The sequence below is a fragment of the Dioscorea cayenensis genome, chromosome 8 (assembly GCF_009730915.1).
Source record: "Dioscorea cayenensis subsp. rotundata cultivar TDr96_F1 chromosome 8, TDr96_F1_v2_PseudoChromosome.rev07_lg8_w22 25.fasta, whole genome shotgun sequence".
NCBI classification, from domain to species: Eukaryota; Viridiplantae; Streptophyta; class Magnoliopsida; order Dioscoreales; family Dioscoreaceae; genus Dioscorea; species Dioscorea cayenensis.
This window is the reverse complement of record NC_052478.1, coordinates 1,619,441-1,644,496: the sequence shown is the minus strand read 5'-3', so window position 1 is coordinate 1,644,496 and position 25,056 is coordinate 1,619,441. Positions and strand designations below refer to the sequence as shown.

At 33.3% G+C, this 25,056-nt stretch overlaps 4 protein-coding genes across 5 annotated transcripts; 1 reads left to right on the top strand and 3 right to left on the bottom strand.

Annotated features, from left to right (window-relative positions):
• Positions 1-1,535: 1,535 nt before the first annotated feature.
• LOC120266350 (NEP1-interacting protein-like 1) lies at positions 1,536-3,043 on the bottom strand. Of its 2 annotated transcripts, none has more exons than XM_039273978.1 (5): positions 2,952-3,043; positions 2,703-2,854; positions 2,083-2,166; positions 1,855-1,998; positions 1,536-1,777 (listed from the first exon to the last, which is right to left on the bottom strand). In XM_039273978.1, exons 1-5 carry the CDS (start codon positions 2,989-2,991, stop codon positions 1,655-1,657), a joined length of 543 nt encoding a protein of 180 aa, XP_039129912.1. In that variant the 5' UTR covers positions 2,992-3,043; the 3' UTR covers positions 1,536-1,654. The 2 variants fall into 2 exon arrangements, with proteins under 2 accessions (XP_039129912.1, XP_039129911.1); XM_039273977.1 differs by having other exon boundaries at positions 2,962-3,043.
• Positions 3,044-5,462: 2,419 nt separating this feature from the next.
• On the bottom strand, positions 5,463-7,532 carry LOC120266831. Its single transcript, XM_039274483.1, has one exon. The coding sequence runs from the start codon at positions 7,530-7,532 to the stop codon at positions 5,463-5,465; it is 2,070 nt and encodes a 689-aa protein (XP_039130417.1).
• Positions 7,533-13,798: 6,266 nt separating this feature from the next.
• On the top strand, positions 13,799-17,258 carry LOC120266429 (neuroguidin). The gene is made up of 7 exons (XM_039274054.1): positions 13,799-13,999; positions 14,083-14,262; positions 14,349-14,537; positions 14,991-15,164; positions 15,250-15,404; positions 15,986-16,112; positions 16,910-17,258. Exons 1-7 carry the CDS (start codon positions 13,868-13,870, stop codon positions 16,919-16,921), a joined length of 969 nt encoding a protein of 322 aa, XP_039129988.1. The 5' UTR covers positions 13,799-13,867; the 3' UTR covers positions 16,922-17,258.
• Positions 17,259-18,295: 1,037 nt separating this feature from the next.
• LOC120267412 lies at positions 18,296-21,459 on the bottom strand. Its single transcript, XM_039275051.1, has 3 exons — positions 20,936-21,459; positions 20,134-20,262; positions 18,296-20,037 (listed from the first exon to the last, which is right to left on the bottom strand). The coding sequence occupies exons 1-3, from the start codon at positions 21,308-21,310 to the stop codon at positions 18,457-18,459; spliced, it is 2,085 nt and encodes a 694-aa protein (XP_039130985.1). The 5' UTR covers positions 21,311-21,459; the 3' UTR covers positions 18,296-18,456.
• Positions 21,460-25,056: the final 3,597 nt, after the last annotated feature.

Below are 25,056 nucleotides of genomic sequence, written 5' to 3'. Positions count from 1 at the left end.
GGCATATTTAATCAATGAGAAAATCCATAAAGTGAATGTACTATATATATATTCTTTCAATGCAAGATTCCAATTTGCCCTCATTTTTATTTCTTTTTTTGGTGTTTGTGGTAATATCTCCGAGCTATTTTATTCATTAATATAATCTTTGAAATTATCTTGTCAAATATTTAATTAGTACTTTGTGCTGACTCTGCACCAACTTTTATTGTTTCACACTTTTGTTTTTTATTTTAAAGAAGATACTATTGATTTTTTCTAAAATCTATTAAATTTCAAATTTATTTGTTTCCAAAAAAATTATTATTATTTTATTAAAATAGATTTACTACAATTTACATAACCAAAAACTAAATTAAAAAAATAGCGCCCAACTAAACCAGTAAAATAGATTTACTAGAGATAGAAAAATATAACCTAGACAAGAGAAGTAAAAAATAAAATATGCTCGACTAAACTAGAATACATAGGCATTACGAAGAGCAGCATATGATTTATTGTTACTAAGAAAAAAGTGGTCCTACTGTCAAGAACGAAGAATCCCACAAAAATATTTTATATATTTGCATATATTTTAAAAGTCTACTAATATTTTAATTTATTTAAAATCTATGTAGCTTTTTTAAATTCTTTTTTTTTATAAATCCTTTCATTTCTTGTCACACATATATAAATATGATATAACTATATATTTTTTTTAACCTAAGTTAACTATTATTATTATAAAAAAAAAGCTTAAGCCTTTTGATACCCACCCATTAACAGCTCAGTGTGAATTGGGCCAGATAGCTCCACAATTATTTTCAATGAATGTGGTTTATCTACTTAAGAGAAAAATACTCTAGACTATCTTAATGAATAAAATTATTTATACTTGATAAAAAAAAATAGGGTTAAGTTGAAATTGAAAAAAAAATCCCAATTATAAATAGTGGTTTTTATTTATATTCTTTTATTCAATTTTAAAAAATACATATTTTTTAAAGAATTATATAAATATTAGTTTATTATGATTTATTGGTTTTTTATTAAAAAAAACAAGGTTGATATTAATGTGAGTGGGATTTTCTATATATTATATAAATAATTGATTATGGTCAATAACAAACTTTCAAGAAAAAAAAAAAGTAAAATTTGATCACCAACACATTTAAGCCCAAGTTTGAGCAAATTAATTTATTTACTGTCTTTTATTTGAATTTATATAATTCTTAAATGAAATCTCAACCACAAACAAAGTATAAATTTGATCACCGAACTTCAATTTGTATCAATTTGATCACTCAACTTTAATTTCATTTCACTTTGTAATAAATCAAGATATTTCAACCTTCAAATGAATGATGTGGCTCTTTTTTTATGATATGGACATCTCTAATAGATTTAATAATGTGTCAATAGGAGGACTGACTTAGATTTTTAGACAACCATGTAATCAATTGGGGGTTGAAATCCTTGATTTATTACTGGTTGAAATCAAATTAAAATTGAGTGACTGAATTGATACAAATTGAAATTTAGTGATTAAAGTGAAAATGAGCCAAAATTTAGTGACTCACAAAAAAATTTACTCCAAAAAATCAATCTTGCCATGTGATTTAGACCAAGTTGGTAACATGTGCAATTGATGCACATCCCTCCCAAGAACAAATTGCTACACATCTTTTCTGCAGATTGGGCAAGTTGCATTTCTGACAAGCCATTCATCAATACACTTCATATGAAAAAAATGAGCACATGATAGCAATCTTCTTGCACTCTCTCCAATTTTGCAATCCTGTAAAATTGAAATTTTTTTTTCATGAACGAATCATTTTACAAGCTCTTAATCATCAAATAAGATTCCAATTTTACCTGTAAACAAATGGCACAACAGATAGCTCTGTCACTGATGATGAATTCAGGCAGTTTCTTGACATTTTCTGGTAATAAACCTTTGTTTTTACTGGCATCAAACATGTCTGCAGTTTCTGAGTAATTGATTTCTGCTTCATTTTGCTGAAAAACAACATAAATTCAAGAATTTTAATTCTTTTTTCTTTTGTTATTTTACTGAGAAATCTATGCAAAATTTTGATTTACCTGCCATTGATATGCTTTGAGGATGGCTGGACCGACGTATTCCCGGAATATCTTCCCATTTACAAGGCTTTTAAAGATTCTCATCTGTATTATTTTTACAGTGAAGAAGAAAAGAGAAGATTTTATTTTACTCTTTTGCTCAGTTTCTTCAAATAAGTTCTTTTATTATTGATTCTGAGTACAATTACCTATAATCATTCATGCAGCTATCCATTATGTACAATTATTCTTGGCAAGTTCAAGCATCAAACCTTTTACTTATCAGCATATACAATGTAAATATAAATATATATATATATATATATATAAATATTTAAGGGAAGATAGAACCAAATTAAAACCTGAAATAATATATATTAAAAATTGTGAAAGATTTAATTACTCATAAACGTGCATGCTGAGATTTTATTGATTTCTAAATAACCTTTGACTGCAGTACGTTAGCAAGCTCAAGCAGCAAAAACTAGCCTTTTAAGTAGTTATCATCATATAAAAATAGGAGCATAAATAAGCATTAATTTGAAAAGTTTAACTATTAATATAAACAGTAAGTAATTATTAACAAATTAACATGCATGCAGAATTGCAGGTATATGCTGTTACTACTTATTAATACTGACCTTGGATAGAAGCTCTCCTTGGAAGCAAGACTCAAGAACCTCCATGCCCACCACCGCACCGGCAATGGCACCAATCATCGCACCTCTCACCATCCCTGTCTCCTTTGTTTGCCCATTCACTGCTCCTGTCACCAACCCTATCATCACTCCACCTGCAAATTAATCTCAATGTCATATACATACTATAAATATATATAGCTTATTCCATTCCTTCTAATTAAGAATTAAGGGAAGAAGAGAAGTACTAACTAGCTCTTACTTGCTGAAAAGATGAAGAAGAGAACAACATAAGCAACCTTCTTCATAGCACTAGTGCAAATACTAACTTCATAACCAGCAATCTTCATCCAAACACACTCCATCTACATCATATTACAAGTATATAGATCACCAATGAAGATATTTATAGATAAAGTTAAACTCATAAATATAGGGAAATGTGATATATATCAAGTAATTAATTAAATGAGATGAAGAGCATTTAAGAAGAGCAAGAAAACCAGATGCTCAAAGCGGTGGGCTTGAGTAGTGGAATGTTGCATTGATGTCCAACAATAAAATATATAGGAAAAAGAACAAGGCAAGTGATCCTATTTAATGTGCTCCAGATATTTCTTCACTCATCCCTACCAAATTCAATGCTGTATCTGGATGTATGCTAAGAAGATAAAAGAAGTTGAGCCCAAGTTGATATATATATATATATATAGCACAGCACAAGTTTGTTGCTATCTCTCTGTGAGAACAGAATATGTGCCAGCTCTCACTGTGCCTTCATTCATTTATATATACTTATAATCTTTTTCTCCATTGTTGCACTAGTTAATTAATTTGATGTTTTCTATGTTAAAGAGTGGAAGATCAATGAATACATATGATTATTAGCTAGAGATGATCTTATAATTATATAGTAAGGCATGAATTTAATTAAATGAGTGTTGGTGGTTCGGTTTGAGTTTAAAACACTTGTTATATGTTTAATAAAGCACAAATTTAATTTTCTTTTTCAGTGCATGGCTATTCTCTGACAAGAAATAAGTGATTTGGTCCTTATCTAATAAGAGTTGATCTTATAATTATAGTAAGGCATGAAGTTGGTGGTTTGGTTTGAGTTTAGAACACTTGTTAATTAGATGTTTAATAAAGCACAAATTTAATCTTCTTTTCAAGTTGCATGGCTATTCTCTGACAAGTAACAAGTGTAATAGTCCTTGTCTAATTAATGCAATCTTTTATTATCCACTGAAGTAATGTGTTGGGATCAGTACTGTGATCTTGAATTTTTTTAAAAAAATAAATAAATAAACCATATTCATTGAGAAAAGAGAGTATAAAAAACTTTAAAAAAATATATATAATACAAGAGAAAAGAGAATATAACAAAAATAGTGTACTAGAATTGAAGACTAACAACAGAAAACACTAGAACATTAAAAAAAAATGAAAAATATAAAATAAAAGAAAATCATCAAAACAAGACCCAATTCACTTGGGGATCGGATTAGCTAAAACCCTAACTCCTGACTTATCTATCCTCTATGTGTAATCATCTAGATCGATATAGTAACCAAAGAACTCTAAGTTGTATTTTTCTATTATTACTGAGTCTCTAGCATTTTACTTCAAGGGCTGCATTAAATTATAACTGAAAGATATAAATAATTTTCATAATAATAGCATAGCACAAAGAAAATTTATTATGAAAAATATATGTGTCTTTTCAGTCATATTTTCCAAATTATAGCTTTAATAAGTAAGGTGCATGTCTCCCTTTGCGAAGGTGAGACGTGGGAAGTCCATTAACCCCACAACTCATGCAAGGTCGCAGGTGGGTTGGGAAGCATGAAAATCCAGGTGAAGAAATACCAAATATGCTCAGCTAAAGGGGCAAAGAATTAGCAAATGCATGGCTGCTCCTAACTTTTCATTTAGCTACCTCCCAATACTCATGATGCAGTTAATTAATTAGCTCCTCTCTTTGTCATAAAAGGGAACTTCCTCTAAAACACATGTTTAATTTGTAAACCAAACGTCCCAAAAAAATATAATTTAATTTAACTCTTTGTGGCAAAATGACAATTAAAGAAGAATCTCACAACGAAGCTAAAGATTATACGTAAAGCTAAATCTTACTGTTAATGAGGTCATAATTTGTTTGTTTGCACTCCTCTTAAAGTTCTTAACTTTATTGTGACTTTTTGTATACTTTAATTTTGATGTTCCACAGCTTGGGAAATCTTTTTGGCAATGTATCAAAAATAAAAAATAAAATAAATAGTTTAATAGTATGACATTAAATCATCTATTCAAGTCTCTCTCCTGGCAACACTGTTTTCCGTATTGTTTATACATTATTTATCCCAGATTTTTTTATATCTGATATATAATGATATCTCGACTTCAAGACTGTCTCTCGTCATTGTTTGTATTTATAAAAAAAGCACTTATTGCCTATTAATTAAAATAAATAAATAAATAAATAAAGAGAACCCATTAGTAAATATATATGTAGGATGTAGCTATATATGTATATTTATAAATAAAAAAAAACAGATATATACAAGGATACAACCCATGCATATATGTATATATATATATAGAAAAGCACATACTAACTGGCATGGGTACAATGCAATCATACTACCATGCATCAACAAAAGCAGAAAGTAGAACTAATTAGTACGTATAGTATAGTATGTATGCAATGCATGTAAATCAAAGAGAAACACTTGAATATATATCAATAGAGGATATATATTTTTAAGGTCTTTTAAAAACTCCTGCATGGGTGAGCAAGACCCAGAGATAAGTAATGAACTCTCCACCATCTGCAAGATGGTCTGCATGAGCTTCAAGCTCTTCTGATGGAGCCAAGTAAAGCATCAACTCTGCCCATAAATCTGCAAGAATTCTCCACCTCTCACTTTCATCCTCAATCTCTTCCAGTAATTGCTTCCCCAGCTTTATACCTGTCATAAGCAAAGTATTATTCTCTGATGATCCTTCACTCACACCCATCTTCTTCATCTTGTCAAGCTTCTCCTTCATTGATTTACAATCTCTAAGCTTTTCACTAGATTCAAGCCTTAACTTCCTGAAGATGCTCCAGGGAACAGCCTGTTCATCTGGTAAAAGTTCAGGAGCAAACACAGCCAAATAAGCACAGTATCTTGATAAACTAACAGCAACAACAAGGTTGTATGCATCTGATCCACTTGAAAGGCTCTGTGATTTCAGACATGAATGAAACTTCAAACCTGGACCTGATGCAATTTCACACATTGAGGTGGCTATATGCCACACCCATATAACTTCTGAATTTGTTTCAAGTGTGTAAACCCATGAGAGTTTCCAACCAACTCCATTACGAAATAGCGATGATTCGCCATTGCTGAGTTTTCCATCACTAGCTTTCAGTGACAGGAGAATGGCAACCTTCACTTCATCTCTCAATATTATCATGTCACCTGGTATAGGATTTACGAAAACACCATACCGAAGAGTATATGTATAAATAGAATTGAAGGATTGAAGAAGTGAGTACTGGCCTAACATTAGATGCAATGGTCTGAAGATAGGCCTTGTCTTGTTGCATATGAACCCTATGAGCTTCTCAGCCATGCATGAATTATGCCAAGAAGGTTTCTCTACGTACTTTTTTATGAGAATCACCTTTGTCCAATCAGAGGAGACATGGTTAAAAATTTGCCAAATTTCCAGTACAACAATGGAAAGCGCAAGAAACTGAGGTAGTGATAACTGGTGATGTTTAAGGGTTTCCAAGAAAAGCCAAAAACTTCCCACAAGAACACCACTAGAACCCATTAATGTTAATAAGAAGGTAAAGTAGAATGTGATATCATTCTTTTTGTAAAAGAAATCATGGAGAAATCCAAGCTCTACCTCCACCACCCTGAATGCTCTCTGAAGATCATCTTCTCTGGAAAGAAGTCCCCGGAGGACGAAATCCTTTGTCATTCCAAGTGAAGCTTCGATGAGAGGGAAGCCGTTGAATCTTCGACGCAATAGATTAAACAAAGCAAATGAGAGGCAGATGTCCTTGAGTAGAGCTGATTTCTGATTTCCAGAGCTTAGAAGCTGTCCTTGGCACCGCCAAATTTTATCAACAGTGACGGTGATGGTTTTCTCAGTGTTGAGCAAAAAAAATGCTTTAAACCCGGCTCCGATGATCACTGGATACCGATATCCTTGCATGGAATATTCAGTATCAATATTATAATTCTCACCATGGTCATTGGCCATGTGATTTGAAACCAATGTATCTCCTCTTTTTGCCATGGATACACATACAAATCTCCCCAAAACTTTGAAGCCACTTGAACACCATAACAACAACAAAGCTAGAAGAAAAGAATGACTTGGTGATCTGGAATATTCATGACTATTATTTAGTGCTGTGAAGATTAGAAAACCCAGATATGTACTTCTCAGATTTATCAAGTCATCTAAGTCAATGTGTTTCCCAATATCTCTAAAGTCGGGAAGAAAGTAGCAATGGCACCAACTGATATAGTAGAGAAAGGCGAGCCAAGCCATGTAGAGTCCCTCTGTGCCTACTCCAATTATGTCCTTATCAGTATTGACGATAGTATATGATGCCATAAAGTCAGACAGAATGAAAGCTATCGAGACAATGATTTGTAATAAATTTCTTCTTATTTTTGAACTGAATTTGATTTTCAATAACTTGTTGCTGATGAATTGCAAGCACTTGATTCTGCTGCTCCTGCTTCGGTGAGAGTTAAAGATGGCAAGAATGATGAGCACAACAGAGAATGAGATTACTCCGATATCAAAGATATCAGCCATGGGAGATATATAAGCCGATTCCTACATGAAAAACTCTGTGCTATCGTTGTGATTTAAGGCAATATAATACACTAATATTAAATAGACTGATAGCAATCACACAACATAATTTTCTCCAAAATAAGCTACCTCTCCGTGAGATTAATTAGCTTGAGGAATCACAACACAAGAAGTTTGAGTAATATACTTCGAAATAAGCAAAACAGACACACCACAAAAACATAAACTGTTAAATTATCGACACCCATTAAATAGATCTCAGAACGGAGGATTAATAAACTGTACACTATTTCGGGAATTAGATCTCTACGCCAATGCCACCGGAGATACTCAGAGCACCGGACTACTTCCTTCTCTTCTCTCCCTGTCCCCCTCCTCTTCTCTCCCTTCTATTATTATTATATTAATCCCTCCTTTCCAACTAAACGACCAATTGATAATATCAGCCATGGGAGATATATGCTGATTCCTGCATGAAAAACTCAGTGTTAATTATATATATATAGGCTGAATGTCTTCATAAATAAAATGGACGTAGAACTATATATTAAATATAAAACATCCTTTTGAAATAGATTGTGATTAATCCACTTTCATTAAAAAAAGATATATATATATATATATATAAAGGATCGAATATTTTAAACTATTTGTTTAATTACCTTGTTGTTTTCTTCTACTAGATGTGCAACAGTTGATGAATGATGAAGATGAAGATGGAGAGATATATATTTGTGGATATGTAAAAGAAGATACTTTGCTTGCTCAAGATTAAAGTTAGAAAGAAGAAGAAGAACAAGAAGAAGAAGAACAAGAAGAAGAAATGATGATGATGATGATGATGATGATGATGATGATGAAAACTATAATCAATAATTTTTAACAACTAAAGAAAGCATTGTACAGCTAAGAAGATGGCGACATAACTTTTTGGGAATAATCTTTAGCAACTAAAGAGCATTGTGATGCTTTTCTTTTTCCATTCTTTTGCTAGATATGGGGAAAAAAATTATATTGCATGTTATTGTTTTTTCTATTGGAAATATGAAACATGCACACAGAAATTTAGTATCTCCTTATAGTATTGTTTAACTTTTAAGAGTAATTTTACAAACTAATGAAATAGTGATATTGATGTCTTTTAGGCAGACATACAGATTTTTTTCTCTTTTCTTTAAAGTGGTTTATCCACGTTTTCTTGTTTTTTGAAAAAAAATATATATTATCAGATTCCATTGCATATATAACTTGTTGAACTTTAATGTTAACAGAAAGAGAGAATCGATCCCTCTCTTATTTACCTTTTTCCTATTTTTTTAAAAAAAAATAAATAAATCATAACTTTATTGTAAACAAATTGAACAAAAAATAGAAAGCAACACGATTACAACATTAGAAGAAAAAAGAAAAAGGCCAGTCACCAGAAGTGAAATCCAGTAAGATGTAAAAGGGAACAACAAACACAACCAAACAAAAAAAGACGTCAGATGCATCATTCGTGAGAATGATGCAAGTTTATGGAGATCAATCTAAGCGGGCGTCATCAAGGGAAGGGGCGTTTGGCTGATCACTAGTCGGAGCTGGCATATCAAAATGATTAGGAACCCTTGGACCCACAAAGACCAGGCTATTCTTGATCTTAGAAAGGGACTCCTCGAGCTGGGAACTGACCGAGTCGGGAGCGGCAAGAAACCAAGTAATGAGCATATGGTCAATTTTAAAAATTATCGAGAACCCATCTAGAATTTCAGTGCGTCTATTGCGCTCAGCCCAAATAGCCCAACAAATCGCTCTAATCAGGAGAGATCCCAAAGGTTTTTAAAAAAATGGTAATAACAAGGTTTATTTTTTTATTTTTAAGCCAAAAAAAATCAATTTTCCATTTATAATGATACTTATAAGAAAACTCCATCCCCATGTTTTCATGAAGCATCACAAAGTTCCTTGTATTTGAATGTGTATCATTCGGGGTACATTATGCTTTTATGGTTTAACTTGATCATATTTTTTTAATTTAAAATCTGAGGAAGTAATTAAGTTTAATAAAAAATTATGATTACTTAATTTGTTTTTAATTAAAATAGATAAACTGCATCTTTATTAATTAATAAAAGTAACAGTTATGATGCATTAATTGAAACATGATACAAGATAACAAGTTGAACAAAATAATTGAACTTACTTAACAAGCTAACAATGCAAGATCAGATGAAGTCTCAAAAGTCGGATATGATCTATCAAGAGATCATCCATTGTAGTTGACACCATGAGAGCTTTAGTGATTATGTGCACTCCTTAGCAATGTTTTGAAAACCGGACCGGACCGGCCGGTCGGATCGGAAAAACCGGGAACCGGCCCATAGCCCGGTCCGGTTTTAGAATTAATGTTGACCAAATTTTGAACCGGTCAAACCCGGCCAAACCCGGTGAACCGGCCGGTTGGACCAAAACCGGATGGAACCCGGTTTTCAAATTATTTTTTTTTATTTTGTTTTATTTTTGTTTTTTTATTTTGTTTTTTTTTTGTGTTTTATTTTTTTGTAAAAAGAACTTAGGGCATGAATTGGCTTTTTTTTTTCTTGATTTCATGATGCTCTTTGAGTCTTGATTTGTCCAAAATATTGTTTGGATTTTTGGAACTTTGGAGTTTAGAGGTATGAGAAAATAAAAAAAAAAACTTGTAAATTGTTTAAGAGGTATAGATCATTTAGGACTTATTTTATTTTGTACTTTTATTTTAATGGTAATGATGATCAAATATGAGAATTAAATTAATCATACTTAGTTCTAGTTTTATTTTGAATTTTTTTTTGTTCATGCCTTGTCTCATCCTCACATAATTAGTAATTTAATTAGTGATTTAATTTATGTAGTTATCATCATTCATTATTAATACATTAAGAAATAAAAGGTTTAGGGAGTTGTATTTGTTGCTTTATCTAGATTAATTATTTGAATCTTCAACCATTTTGATAAAATCATAATGATATTAAAATAAATATTTAAGATAATTATGATTAAAAATATAATAAAGTTTGTTATTATATAATATATATATATATATATAATATAATATTTAAAATAATTATTTATTTATGACGTCATCCGGTCCGACCAGAACGGGTCATCCGGTCGAACCGACTGACCCGTGACCCAAATATGAGACCGGTTCGCTATCCGGTCCGGTTTTAAAAACATTGCTCCTTAGTCAATTAACCCCAATTTTGAGTAGTATTTTTCTTCCCATAATAGATGCTTGTGTTTGGGTTCGGTTCCAGTCCAGTACAATTTTTTCCAGCACTATCCAATATATGTATAGATATTTGATATGTATCATATTTGCTATCAATGGCTAAGATTCAATATATGTAGATATAGATATACAGGGAAAATTACTATTTACCCTCTACACTGTTTAAAACTTCCCAAACAACCCCTGTAAGTTTTGAATACCCCAGACAACCATTCCTTTATCATTTCACTTCCTTTTTATCCCTTGTAGGTCATTTGGACTGGGTCCATGTTGTGAAATTCCATCATTGCCCTTAAAAATGGTGGGAAAAAAACCGTCCAATCACATCAAGTCTAACATTTATACATTTTTTTAAAAAACAAACTTTGGAAGATTTTTCACCATGTCATGTCCATGTTTCCATTTAAAATTATACAATTTTTTGTTTAAACAGAAATGTTTCCGTTTAAATTTATCAAGTTTCTGTTTAAAATGTTATGTCTCTGTTTAAATTTATCCAGTTTCTGTTTAAACAGAAATGAATTTAGTAGATATTCGGATTCTACGAGCGTATCCGTTCCACCTCAAGGCCACCTGAAGGTTTAGTAGGCCTTCCTTACTCGTTAGATCAATTTAAAGTTTTATCATTGCATGTCGGACAACGTTTTGTAGGCGTTAATCATTTAAAAAACTCACTTCACTACCACGAGTGCGGACATAATAGTAGATTTTGCGAAGAAATTGTCGCCAACTAAGCATAGAGGATAACTTATATTCGTTACATACGTTTGCCACAAACTATCGCATATTATTGTACATTTTGCTCGTTATTTGTGAAAATCGTTTCCATAAATAAACACAAATTTAAATGAAACGATGATATTTAAATAGAAACATAGTTGTACAAGTTAATTATTGATTAATTATCTCAAATTCCGCTTAAAACTTATGATTTTTCTCAGCTATCCTTATCATGTTCATGTTTTCTTTTAAAATTATACAGTTTTTTGTTTAAACAGAAATGTTTCCGTTTAAATTTATCAAATTACTGTTTAAAATGTTATGTCTCTGTTTAAATTTATCCAGTTTCTGTTTAAACATAAATGAATTTAGTAGATATTCGGATTCTACGAGCGTATCCGTTCCACCTCAAGGCCACCTGAAGGTTTAGTAGGCCTTCCTTACTTATTAGATCAATTTAAAGTTTTATTATTGCATGTCGGACAACGTTTTGTAGGCGTTAACCATTTAAAAACTAACTTCACTACCACGAGTGCGGACATAATGGTTGATCTTGTAAAGAATACTTTACAAATCAAATCAGAAATAAACCCACAGAATATCAAAACAAAAGGTAAACAATACAACATCTTCAACGGCGTCCACCTCGTCTCAATACCTTGGAGCGCAAACTAATGAAATGTCGAATAGTTGAGCTAGAGTTTTCTTTCAAGGCAATGGTCCAATCCTATAGAAGATGTCCAGGCAACGACAACTTTTGAAAAGGAAAAGCTGAAGAGATGAAGAGAGAAAAAGGAAAGCAGTGTCAATAATAGTGTTCTCTGGGGATTAACCAAGAAAAAAAACTACTTCCTCTTGAAGAGGAAAAATTATTACAGCAAAGGGCTTTATGGTCAAACCAGGTCTCACTTGCCACAACTTCCCATGCAAAGGATAATTTCGTCCAAAAAATTCAAAACTAACTCCATTAAATGCTTTAGGGGTTTCAAATTCATTGCATTCAAAAGGAGGGGTTTTTTATGGATAATCAAATTTAGAGGGACAATTTGTACATATTGCAAATTTAGAGGGTGTTTTTGGTAATTTTCACTATTTTTTATTATGAATATTACATGGAAAGTATAAATGGCAATTGGAAAGTAATAGATAACAAATGTATTGGATTGAAGCCAAACACTTGTGTGAGAGCTAAAAAAATCTAGGTCTTATTTGAATTTTTTTTTTTTAATAAAATATGAAGGATAGACACAACTACAAAGGCATCGGAACAAAATAAAAAGACATCCACTAGATATGGAATAACATACAACAATAAAAAGAAAAAAGAAAAAAATAATAAATAAGCAATGCACCTGCGAGAATAAGAAGCTATTCCCACCAGCTCATTTGATCGTCCAAGTGGAATCCACCTCCCTCTGTTTTTTTCCTCATCAAATGTATAGAATGCAGCCATGTAGGGATTTGTTTGTAAAATTTTGATTATCGAGGGACTGATTTCATAGTTATCAGACCCGGCCCGGACATCGACCCGGTTTAGGCTCCGGGTCTCGGGTCAATTGGTTCAACCGCCGGGTCATTTGGGTCAATGCTGGGTTAATAAAATTATTTTTATATATTATTTTTTAAATTATAAATTAGTTTTTAATTCTATAATAATATATAATATTCATTTATTATTTGTTATCAAATAAATAATATGAAGGGAAAAAAATAAATTGTAAAAAAATACATGACAAAACATAAAATCAATACATAACAAAAATTTCAAAAATTCAAGCTTCACATGATCGATTATTCCACAACACAAATTTAAATTTAACACCAAATCAATCTACAATACATGTTTAAACTTAACATCAAACCATTTTTAATCCAATACATAACAAAAACTAAAGGATGAAAGGGTCATTTTTACCCTCCAACATATAAAAAATATACAAAAACTAAAAAATAAAAAGGTTATTTTATAAACAAGCATTAACCCGCTCGGGTCATTGAAACCCGGCCGGGTCACCGGGTTTGGCCGGGTCACACCGGGTCACATCGGGTTACACCGGGTTGATTGCATGTCCGGTCTAATTAGAGACCCGAACCGGTTTAGTCACCGGGTCACCGGGTCGACCGGTCGAACCGCCGGGCCGGTCCGGGTTTGATAACAATGACTGATTTAGTTTTCTTTTTATAATCTAATAAATGTAGGGGTTTTTATGTCAAATTAGCATGCTTAAGAACGGATATTAAAAACATGCAATTCCAGAAGGTTTGAGGGTTCATATGCAAAAAGTGCTTCACTGTTTCCTCTCAAAACCAAAAACTAAAACCCTAACAATTGCTTGGCTAGGGTTTTGCGGGAGCTCCAGCGATGGATTCCAATCAATTGGAAGCGAACGCTAGCAACGATTCCAATCAATCTCCGCAGCTTCTTGCGGTTCTGAAGGAGATGAAGTCTGGGTTGGACACTGTGATGGCCAAAGTCCAAGCCCTAACCCAAAAGGCAAGCTGTGATCCTCAATCCCTAATATTTCTTCATATTTGTTGAAATTCATGAAGTTAATCCCTTTTTTTTCTCCAATTTAGGTTAAAGAAGGCCAATTTCCGACGGCCGATGGAATCAGCTATCTTGAAACGAAGCATCTGCTTCTTCTAAGCTATTGCCAATCCATCGTTTACTATTTGCTTCGCAAAGCGAAGGGTTTGTCGATCGAGGGCCATCCCGTGGTCCGGAGTCTTGTGGAGATTCGATTGTTTCTTGAAAAAGTGCGCTCTTTTATTCCTATTTTATATATATGTATTGTGGATTTGAATGGTTTGTTTATTTTTAATTTTATTGGTTTCTTCATCAGATTCGACCGATTGATAAGAAGCTTGAGTACCAAATCCAGAAGTTGACGAAGGCTGCAACAAATTTGGTATCTGAGAGAGCAATGAGCATTGGAGAGGAGACGGAGGTGGGAAAGAAGGATGAGGAGGATTCCTTGAAGTTCCGGCCTAATCCAGATATGCTTGTTAGCAAGTCAGTACCAGCCGACAAGGTGAGTGGAGCTACTTCTGGTCATTGTTTTATCCTTTTGTATGTATTGTACTGGTTTATGTGGTTGTTAGTCATAGCTCTTATTCTTATTTCATTTATGAGATTAGATTTCATAAATGCTTCTTCATGAAATACTTTTGTGTGGTGGCTGCAATGAAATTGAAAGAAGAACTCCATTTCTAGTTTATGTGTAGTATATGTTTACCTTTTATTTTGTTCTTGAAATGTTCTTCCAAACTATGCTTTACATCATTATGGTGATGAGAATTCTTTCTCTTTTACTCTGCATCAGTATGTTTGGATCTTGGAAGTGGTCCTTGACATGTAATTTTTCCCTGGGTTTCACAATTATTATGCTCCCTTATTGCTCAGAACGAAGCTTGTTTTGAGTCTGTAATTTGTTGATACTTCTGTGGGCAACATAAGGCTCTAACATTATGTTTCCTAAACTTAGGATGGTGGAGGTGTTTATCGGCCCCCGAGGTTTGCCCCAGCAAGTATGGAAAATGATAAATTATCAAAGCAGGAGAAGCAAGCTATCAGAAAGGACAAACAATTTCTCCGACAAGCTAGAGAGAATACCTATTTCAAAGAACTCATGGATAACATGGAAGATAAACCAGAAGAGGTTTGAAAAGTTGTCTGCTGCTACATTTTACTTGCTGAATGCATACTGGTTTCCTAATAATCTTCTATTTTATATTCCCGAACAGATTAGAGAATTTTATGGGACAGATAGCAAGGAGGTTGAAAGATACAAAGCAAAGAGAGAGGCGCGTGATAAACAAGAAGAAGAGCTTTTCACTCGAGCTCCAATTTCAAAACGAGAAAAAAGGCTAGAGAGACACATGTTGAAGTCAAGAAATGGGTACTGCTGCTCATCTATTTGCATTAGATGCTAATTTTTTAAACATTGTCTTAACATAAACCTTTGAGGATTGATTCAATAAAAAATTTGATTTCACCGGATTTAGAAGATAGTTTTTTGTGCTATCTGCTATTTTAAATTACCAGTATTCTGTGTTGGAGGTGATGAGTTATGTTTTATAAGAAATACGTTCATGGAATGGAAGTAATTATGGCCAGATGTGAGTTATAACATAGATGGTTATTTATTCGCGATGGGAATATTTAGATCTAAGCAACTCCACTAAACATGAACTGGGTTTATTTGTAGATGCTTGAATTTAACTTTTGGATTGACCAATTGGTGTCTGTATACATTGATTGTGTAATAGGTTAGCTTTGCTTTCCATTAGGTTGTATAGTTCCCTTCCTTGAATTCCCTAAATACTTCAAGTTAATTGTCAATATAAACTTCTAATGATGAAGCAAACATAATTAATGTACTCCATGCAACATATCATATTTTAACTTCTTGATATGATATATATATATATATATATTCAACGAGATATATGTAGCGCTTCTTACAATTTATTATTACAGATTGCTTGGCTTAACTGATGGTTTCAATGAGGAAATGAGAATGTTACCTCTGGAAGGGAAGGACAGGGACACTGAGACCAGCTACAACCTAACTGGTAGTGGAGGCAAAAGATTTAAGAAGCGCAAGGTATAAGACAACAGTGGGCACATAGTTATCTTCCATGTTTTATTTTTATTCATTTCTTATTTCATATGTAGCATATGTTGGTCTACATCTTTGTATTAATCTCTTCTACTGCCAATGAACCTTTGAAATTCTGGATATAACACAGTAACACTTTTGCCAATGTTGTCTCTGTTCAGCCTAGCAATAAAATCATTTAATGCCAGTATCTGAGAACAAATTTATCAGTGATAGGTTCTAAATTATGTGCTATAGATGCATATAGCGTGAATCACTTCCTGCTTGAAGTTGCATATTCCTGAATATAATTTTGATTGTTGGGCTCGAGGCTTTGGACATCCATAACAAATATGTGATACGGTGATGAGAGAGTGGATTTGCATTGTCCTAGAGATAACTCAGAATTGCTTAGAATGGAAAACATCAAAAGATACTGCAAATATAGCCATTAAAATGTTCAGCAACAAAAACATGATGCTTAGGTGCTGGCTAGTATTTGCTTGAATGACTTCAAACATCAGCATATATCCTTAAATATCATAACATCAATCTAAATATGCATTATCAATGATCATCTAGCATAATTATTGGGGCTTAAAAAACGATTAGTGCTTGTTTAGACAATCCAAGACGTGCATATTATGATTGACGCATTTCATATTTTTTTTAAGTTCGCGATAATCTAATGAAAACTAGTTTTGCTTCATCTGATGATCATATTCATACAAGCAATTTTATATTCATTCTGTATCAGACACTGATTATTCAATTCAATCTGGTCTCTTTATTTCCATCTTCAGAGAAAGCATTGAAGATTTAGCTGCAGAGACAAAACCCCCAAGGACTTGTTTTATTAATTGAATTCAAAATGTATAAGGAAGCTGGGTAGGTTCCAGGTACTCCACAGTTCCCCTTCTTCAGATATCAGTAGAAGCCCTGCAACAAATTTCGATGATTTTACAATCACCTTGCTTTTTCAGATGTCCACCACTATCGTAATTTTAGTCTCAATTGTGTAGGTTACACAGCTTTGTATTGTTTGTGATGTTTATGTAGCCTATATTTTCTATAGCATTTTGATGTTGGAATCTTTGGTGATGCCCGCTTCCGGGTTGAAGGGAAGTATTGAGTCACATTTTTTGGAAACCATCATTTTTGCCTAGAAAAGATTAACTCATCACTTTTTGTTTGTAATTTTTAATTGTTTAGTGAGAAAAAGAAATGATTAACTCATCACTTGTGTGTGTGTGTATTTTTTTTTAAAAAAAAAGAAAAGTTAGATGCCTTATACATCATGTGAAGAGGTGAGATTCAAATTATTTATGAAAATATCTAATGTTGCTTGAATTTTTGGGAGTGTTGGAATTTGCTCTGTAAGTGGTTTTCGGCCTAAGTTTGGAATTTACTGTTTACAAACGGAAAACAAACTGGCTGAAGTCATGCACTTTTTTGACTTTAATTGTGTGATTCCACATCTGTGAAACAGACATGCTCTTCTCCATCAATTTTCATCTTTCCACAATTTTCATTCATTTGGTTTTTATGGCCTCTATTATTTGTGTTATTCATCTCCAAGGCATTGTATTTCTCATGTGGTAGTTGAGAAGGCAATTCATAGATTGCAAGTTTGCTCTCAGCCATCACTTGATTTTCCTCATATTTATGACTTGAGTTATTCCCAAATTCTTTACGTCTGTGCATATCTCTTTCCTAGCTATCAATCAAAGTGGGGAGCAAAATGATAACAAGAAGAGATTGTTAATAGCTTGAATTTCCTTCACTTTTGCATATATAATTCTTTAACAAACATGCCTGTTAACAGTTAATGATGACGTAAATTTTACATATTCACAAGTATTTCATGGACGATGAGAGATATTTAGATAGGTAAGTGTTTGCTTGCTGGATTCATTGATTGAGACTGCTGTTGCTTTGAATTGTAGCAGAAAGTGACAGAGTCCACCAGCTAGGTTGGTTAACCAAACCAAAAATCATGGCTTTTTATCTTGCATGTCATATGTTGATGATTAAAACTTAACGAGGACCACACAACCTTTGCCTACTTGTGACTGAGACCTCTTTACATGCATGTGGCTTGGTTTGGTTTGAGCTTCCTCAATTCAAATCATTGACATCAGGTATATCTGTTTCTTGTTGAATTTCCGGAAACTCAGCTGGAAAACAGGTTTTAGATTAAATAATTATGCCACCACTTTGTGCATTATGATCTCTTAATTGGTTTTACAATATACAGCAAAGTGGAAATTCTACAGATGCTACAATACATTCACATGAACTTGTAAAACCATTGAATCATTTCGCGGTACTCTCAGAAAGAGAAAAGAGATCAAATTTTTTGCTTGAGGACCTGTTTCAGCTGAATCTTCTGGTTCTCCACCCTTGCCTCGAGAAGTTTCGATTTTAGACTTTGCTTATGCATGCCTCTTGGCCATTCGATACATCCCTTCATCCCCCGAGCGATGTGGGGATTCATCGAGTCAGGTGAGCTCCAATGGCCCAAGCTCCGCGGGCTCAGTCCAATTTCGCCTGACCGTCTGTCTGGAGATGGAGTGGCATTTGACATTCGCCCATTTGACAGTCTCCCGTTGATCGTCTCCATTGAAATTTTCTTTGGATGCTCCCCTTTATTTGGACCTGATGACCTCCAAAGCCTAACTATAGAAGACGTCTTCTTCGTCGGTTGTTTAGTAGTTAAAGAACAAATTTCACTTATTTCACTTCTTGATCTACCATGAATTCCGTTCTCCTCCCAATCAGTACCACTCAGTGATGCGTTACTTTCTTCGCAGATTCCATTTACAGATGGATCACTCCCGTCGAGGGAATTACTTGATCCCTGCTCCTCAACATGGCTCACAGTTTCCCATCCGCTATCATCTTCTACATCCCCATCTCGATCCATTATCCCAGTTGAGTATCTCCTGGAAGATTTTTCCAAGAATCCATTGACATCAGGACTCACCGTATGGACTTTAGAAGCCCGACTCGCAGGACTATACCCATAACAAGGTTCAGTCTCTCTTTCATCGGTGTCTTCTCTCGGTTGGAGCTCTTCAAAGATGGAGAAAATGTCCTCTGAAGCAGATGGCGGGTGGTATGTGAACTCCTTGATATCTTGAACCTTGACCGAGCCAACTGCCTCCCGGAGTGCCTCTGCCTCTCTTATTTCAGCCTTATCTAGATTGGTATCGCCCTTCTCACTCAAAAATATCTCTAAATCGGTTTGAAGTCTGCGTAGTTGCACATACTTCTCCTCAAGGGTCAGCTTGGCATCGATCAACTTCATCTGAACCCTCTCCTCACGCCAAACCTCTGCCATCTGTAACATCTTCCTCTCTTCATCAACTTCCTCTCGAATCTTCTGAGATTCTCTCTTCAAGGCTTCAACTTCAGCTTTGTCTTCTCCTATCTCCTTCGCGAGCTCATCACATACTTCTTCCATCAGCTCTCGGGCCTTCCGTTCTTTCTCATAGTCTTGCATGAATCTCTTGGCAGATAACTTGACTTCTGCAAGCTCACTGACCAACTTAGAATTCACTGTTTCGATTCTCTGTCGGTTCTTCCTCTCCCGATTAAGATCAGCCTTCATGTCATCTAAAACCGCCTGGATCTTCTCATGCTCCCTGCTACGCCAGGAAGCTTTCTCCTCTGCGAGCTTCCTCAAGAAGTGATCGAGCTTTTTCTTTGCCGACCTGCGTTCAGTCTCAAGCTCACTGATGCGAGCACGAGCCTGATCAACCTCTGATTGGAGTGCAGAAACAACAGAGACAGTGGTAACCTGCTGGTCCTCAAGAAGCTTAAGGTGACTATAAAACCTAAAGACGTCATCTGATGCTTTTGAGCATCCGGGATCCCACTTAGTCGCCTTCTCCATCACGTAGTTATGCAATGTGCCAGATCCATCAAACTAAAACACATAAAAATCAAACAAATCCATCAGATAACACATACACGAAGAACCTACTTCTCTCCGCAAATGCTTAAAAAAATTTCTCACATTCACCTTCTGCAAAATGGCATTCTCTGGACTGGGGGCCGTAACCCAGCTTGCAGACTTATTCTTTACATTGCCATGGAGGCCAGAACCAGCATGAATAGGGACATATGGGTTTTGCAGATGACCAGGCACAGGCTGCAAAGAAGAAGAAAGGCAAAAACTTTCAAGAAGAATCCTCAAAGTAATGAATAAACAAGAAAAAAAAAATGTGAAGCCAAGCACAGATGGAAGGAATTAGTCTCGTTTTGGGACCACAGACACTACCACAGCCATTATCAAAGAGAAGATGGTAGGACCAAGCACCAAGCACCAAGTACCATCATCCAATTCCAAACCAGGTGACAATGAGCAGTAAAATCAAAACAAGTAAAACATTCATCAAAGATAACAAACACTTCAAACTGATAATATTTAACATCATCACATAAACAAACAAAATAACAAAGATTCAAAAGCCTATAGACAAGAACTGCATCAATGAGCAAAATTTCTCTATTTGTTCATGTTTTAAGAACCAAAAATCCGACATTTTAGAGATGAATTCCACAAATATAGTATTTTCGTTCGGATCTGCAAATGAACTCCAAAAAAGCAACCTTTGAACTTCCATTTCTATAAAAACTTTCATTGCTATCAATCAAGATCAAACTTCTCATGAGAATCCAGTAAAGGCGGAAGGAATCTACTAAAAATCCCAACTTTCATCAGATTCCATGTAAACTAAAACCCTTGGACGAGAAATGCAAACCCTAGAACACAAAAAAAACCCGACAGCACAAGCCATGGATCTAGAGACTAGAGGTCTTACCTCAGTACCATCTCGACCGGTTCTCCCCTTCCCGCCGCCACCCCCAACCTCCGAAAGCTGGAGCTGCCAGATCACTGCAGCAAGCCTCCTCGCTGAAACCGCCGGAGCGACGGTGCGATGCCTCTTTCTCCTCACCTTCGGCCCCTCATCCGGCACCACATCAGCGGACCGATCACCAACATCAAACTTCCACCTGACTAGCGGCGTCGCAGGTCCACTCCGTCTCCCTCCCGCAACGGCGCTTCCGGAGAAGACGGCGCTCCGGATCCGACGGCGGCGGGGCTTCCTGGCGGCAGCTGGATACGAGGGATCAGGACTTTGAGCTAAGGCTTTGGCAGATAGACAAGGGCTTGCGCCGGCGGCGGATCGGGCCATCGGACCTATGATCTCCGGCGAGTCTCCGGCGGCATTGGGAGCTGGGTTTAGAGAGAGAAAGCGAGCTGAAAATGAGGAATTTTTAGAGAGAGGAACAGTGCATGATCGATCGAATTAGAGGCCGTGTGGTTCCAAAGAAAAAGATAGAGAGAACGAGACATATAAAAAAAATTTGGAAAATTAATTTGTTTCCCATAATACCCCCACTATTCAGTGACTTTTTTAAGGAAGGGCGGAATAATGGGGGCATTTTGGGAAGGATATCAAGCACCCTTCCTTGATATGCAAAAAATAAATAAATAAATAAATAAATAAAAATACTATCATCAAAATAAAATAGTACTAGTAATTAAAAAAATGAATACATAAATTTTAATATTTGTTACAAGGGACTGAAATGAATGACCATAACATTATTGATTATTCAGTGTATTTTTAAAATTTCACTAATTTAAATATTTATTAAAAAAAATTAGGCTTTTGATGTTAATAAATAACAATGACAATATATTTTAAATATATATTATTCAGTAAAGTCTTTACAATAGTCTAGTAATTAAAACATTGGACTAATGTGATATGTGTCCGTTTCAAATGACTTATCCACATTGTTAAAATATATATACCTATAATTATATTTTTATTTTTTACAAATATTTTTGGAAAAGTATGTTTAATTGTGATTCAATTATTTATTTTTTTAATTATCTCTATTTTGGATTTTATCAAAATCAATCATTTCCATTTTCTTTAGAATTTACAGTTTCAAATGTTGAAAGAAAATAAGCTTAAGAACTCCACCTCAACTTATAAAAACAAGGACAAATGATTTTTTCGGATATTATTTATTGTGTATCACTGCTTTCATCTGTTCATATGTTTTTTATTCTATAATATTATCTTACATTAACAACCAGTGGATTCAAACTCTTTCTTCTTAGCTAGCTTATTAGTTTTGATTTTTTTTAAAAAAATTGTTTTATACTATATCATTTTACTTGATTCTAACTATTTTTTTAATTTAAATAAATTATGATTTGTCTTATTAATATATATATATATATATATAACTTGCCATGTTGATTGTAGATATCCCAAGCATTTTGATCTAAATGTTCTTAGTACTGCTTTGGTGTACTACATAAAGAGTAATCCAAACAGCAAGTATATGAAAGCGAAAGCAAAGACAAGAAACATGAAGCTGATCTAATACTTTTACCCATTTCATGTCTCAATTCATGAACATATGAATGCATGTTTAAGTGTCAAAAGCATATAAAAATAAAGAAAAAGACATGAGAGAAAAAACCCTGTGGCCATCCTTAAATAATTCAGTGTGCATGTTCATAAGATGGCAACCATATGTTCTTGTTTGGTGGCTTCTTCTCTTCCTTTCTCACTAATATCATGCCATGCATTTGAGTTTCTTTTGGCCTTTTACTTTTTGGCAACTTCTAAATAACTCATATATATATATATATATATATATATATATATATTAATTTTCATTCTAATTGGCTACATTAAAGGACTATACAAAGAACTTATGTTACTTATGTCCAAAAAACCATATAAAAAGAAAGGATTCACTAATATAATTTGCATGTGTACCCTCAATAAAGCTAAACATCATGTATTACCTTTAGAATTCCTTCTTCTTTTTTGGATATGTGTAATTTTGCCCCCACATAAACTATTAAAATCTATATTAAATGTTAAAATTTTTTTAAAAAAAAACTTGTGCATGTATATCTCTTGTTATTTTTAATAGTCATTAAATTAGTATTTTTACATATATACTCCTAAAAAAAATTAAACTCATTTTATTCATTATATCTACATTTTGAAAAAAATTTAAATGGCCATCAAGTTAATATTTTCACATGTATCCCTCTAAGCGGTAGAGGTATTTTAGAAATTTAAATATAATTCTATTCCAGTCATTTTAAAAGTCAATATTCACTTAATGTATAATATATTTTAAAAGTATATGTGAAATATAGAAGTATATATGCAAAATAATAATAATAATAATATATCAAAATTTAAGAATATAGGTAATGTTTCGTTTTACTGTGAGGTGTATGTATAATTTGTTGAATATCCAAGCTATACATGAACAAATAAAATTAAATAAAATCTCTCTTTCTCTCTCTCTCTATATATATATATATAATAGGTGGTGAATAGTATATGTTTATATGTGTCTATTTCGGAGAGAACCTGAGATTGAATTCCAAAGTCCATGTACGCAAAGTGAAATTACAGATATATTGATCAGGTATTTAACTCCACACATGTATACGATCAAATTTCTCTTATATAGTGTGCTTGCCATCTATTTATAAAAATAATAGTAATAAAATAATAATAATAATAATAATAATAATAATAATAATAGCATACATGATAGAAGGAATCTGAAGAGCATGTGCAAGGGGGTTGACAGAGAGGCTCAAAATGAGGCACAAGTTTAGGTTGAAGAGAAGATGATTAATAATAGACAAATGGAAAGTGGTTGATATACTTGATACTAGTCAGCTAGGGAACAATTAACAGTACACACTTGTGGGGTTTCTTAGAATTATACACTTGGGTCCTCCTAAAGAGCATCCAATGTTTTTGTTCATCTATAATATTTATTCTCTTTTAATTCTTTGAATCTCTTCAACATGATCATCAATAAAGATTATAAAACCTCTTAATTATATCTATTTATATATATTGATCTTATAAATAATAAAGTTATTATGGATTCATTATAGTATAATTAGCTCTTCATTGAGAGGACTTGTAAGCTTATTAATTTTAATCATTTAGATTAACTAGAAGACATTAGAGACATAATTTTTAGTTGATTAATGTTTTTTTGGTCAATTCATTCATTTTTTGGGTATGTATATATGGTGTGGTAAAATAAGAACTTGTATAAAGGTAAATAATGCGAAATTCTAATTTCCAATTATTTATCTATAAATTTTCTATTCTCATAGGCATAACTATTAATTAGCCAGGTTTAACTTCCTCAATATCCTTTCATTGACTGTGAAACAATGCAATTGCCTTTTATTGTTATGGATACTGTTTCAGATTTATGTAACATTTCTATATCATTACTTTTAATAAAGTAAATAAATTATAATTTATTATAAAAAAAGGATAATACAAACAAGTGAATATATGGGAGTAGTGACATGTAACTACAAATCAATTGCAGTGAAAAATCATTTGTCGTAGGTGATAAATAGGTGATTTATTTCTATTTAGCACTTGAACTTGATAGTTAGTATAGGCTTCTAAGAGGAAATCAATTATTTGAATTTTTATTGTGAACAAGCTAATTATATAAAACAAAAGGATATATATATATAGTTTCAAAAACTTAATTAATGAAGATATAATTAATAAATTTAAGTTTGACAAACTCCTAGCTAAAGCATGTCAACCGCCCCCATTGTCATGCACTCCATGTTCAATTTTAGACTAATATAATCACCTTGACTCCCTCCATTAATTAATTCCTTGCTCCTTTTTCACACTCAAATTATCAAAATGCAATGAACCCCTGATGCCACATATATTTATTTATAATTAAAAAAGTCAAAATTATGGAACAAAACAACATGGAGATAGTGGTGCTTCCAAATAGCAACAAAAAATTATTCAATCAATTAATAAGCCCAAAATTAAAACTCAATCAAGTCAACAAAGCTATAATTAATATCTTCATAACTTCTCCATTAATC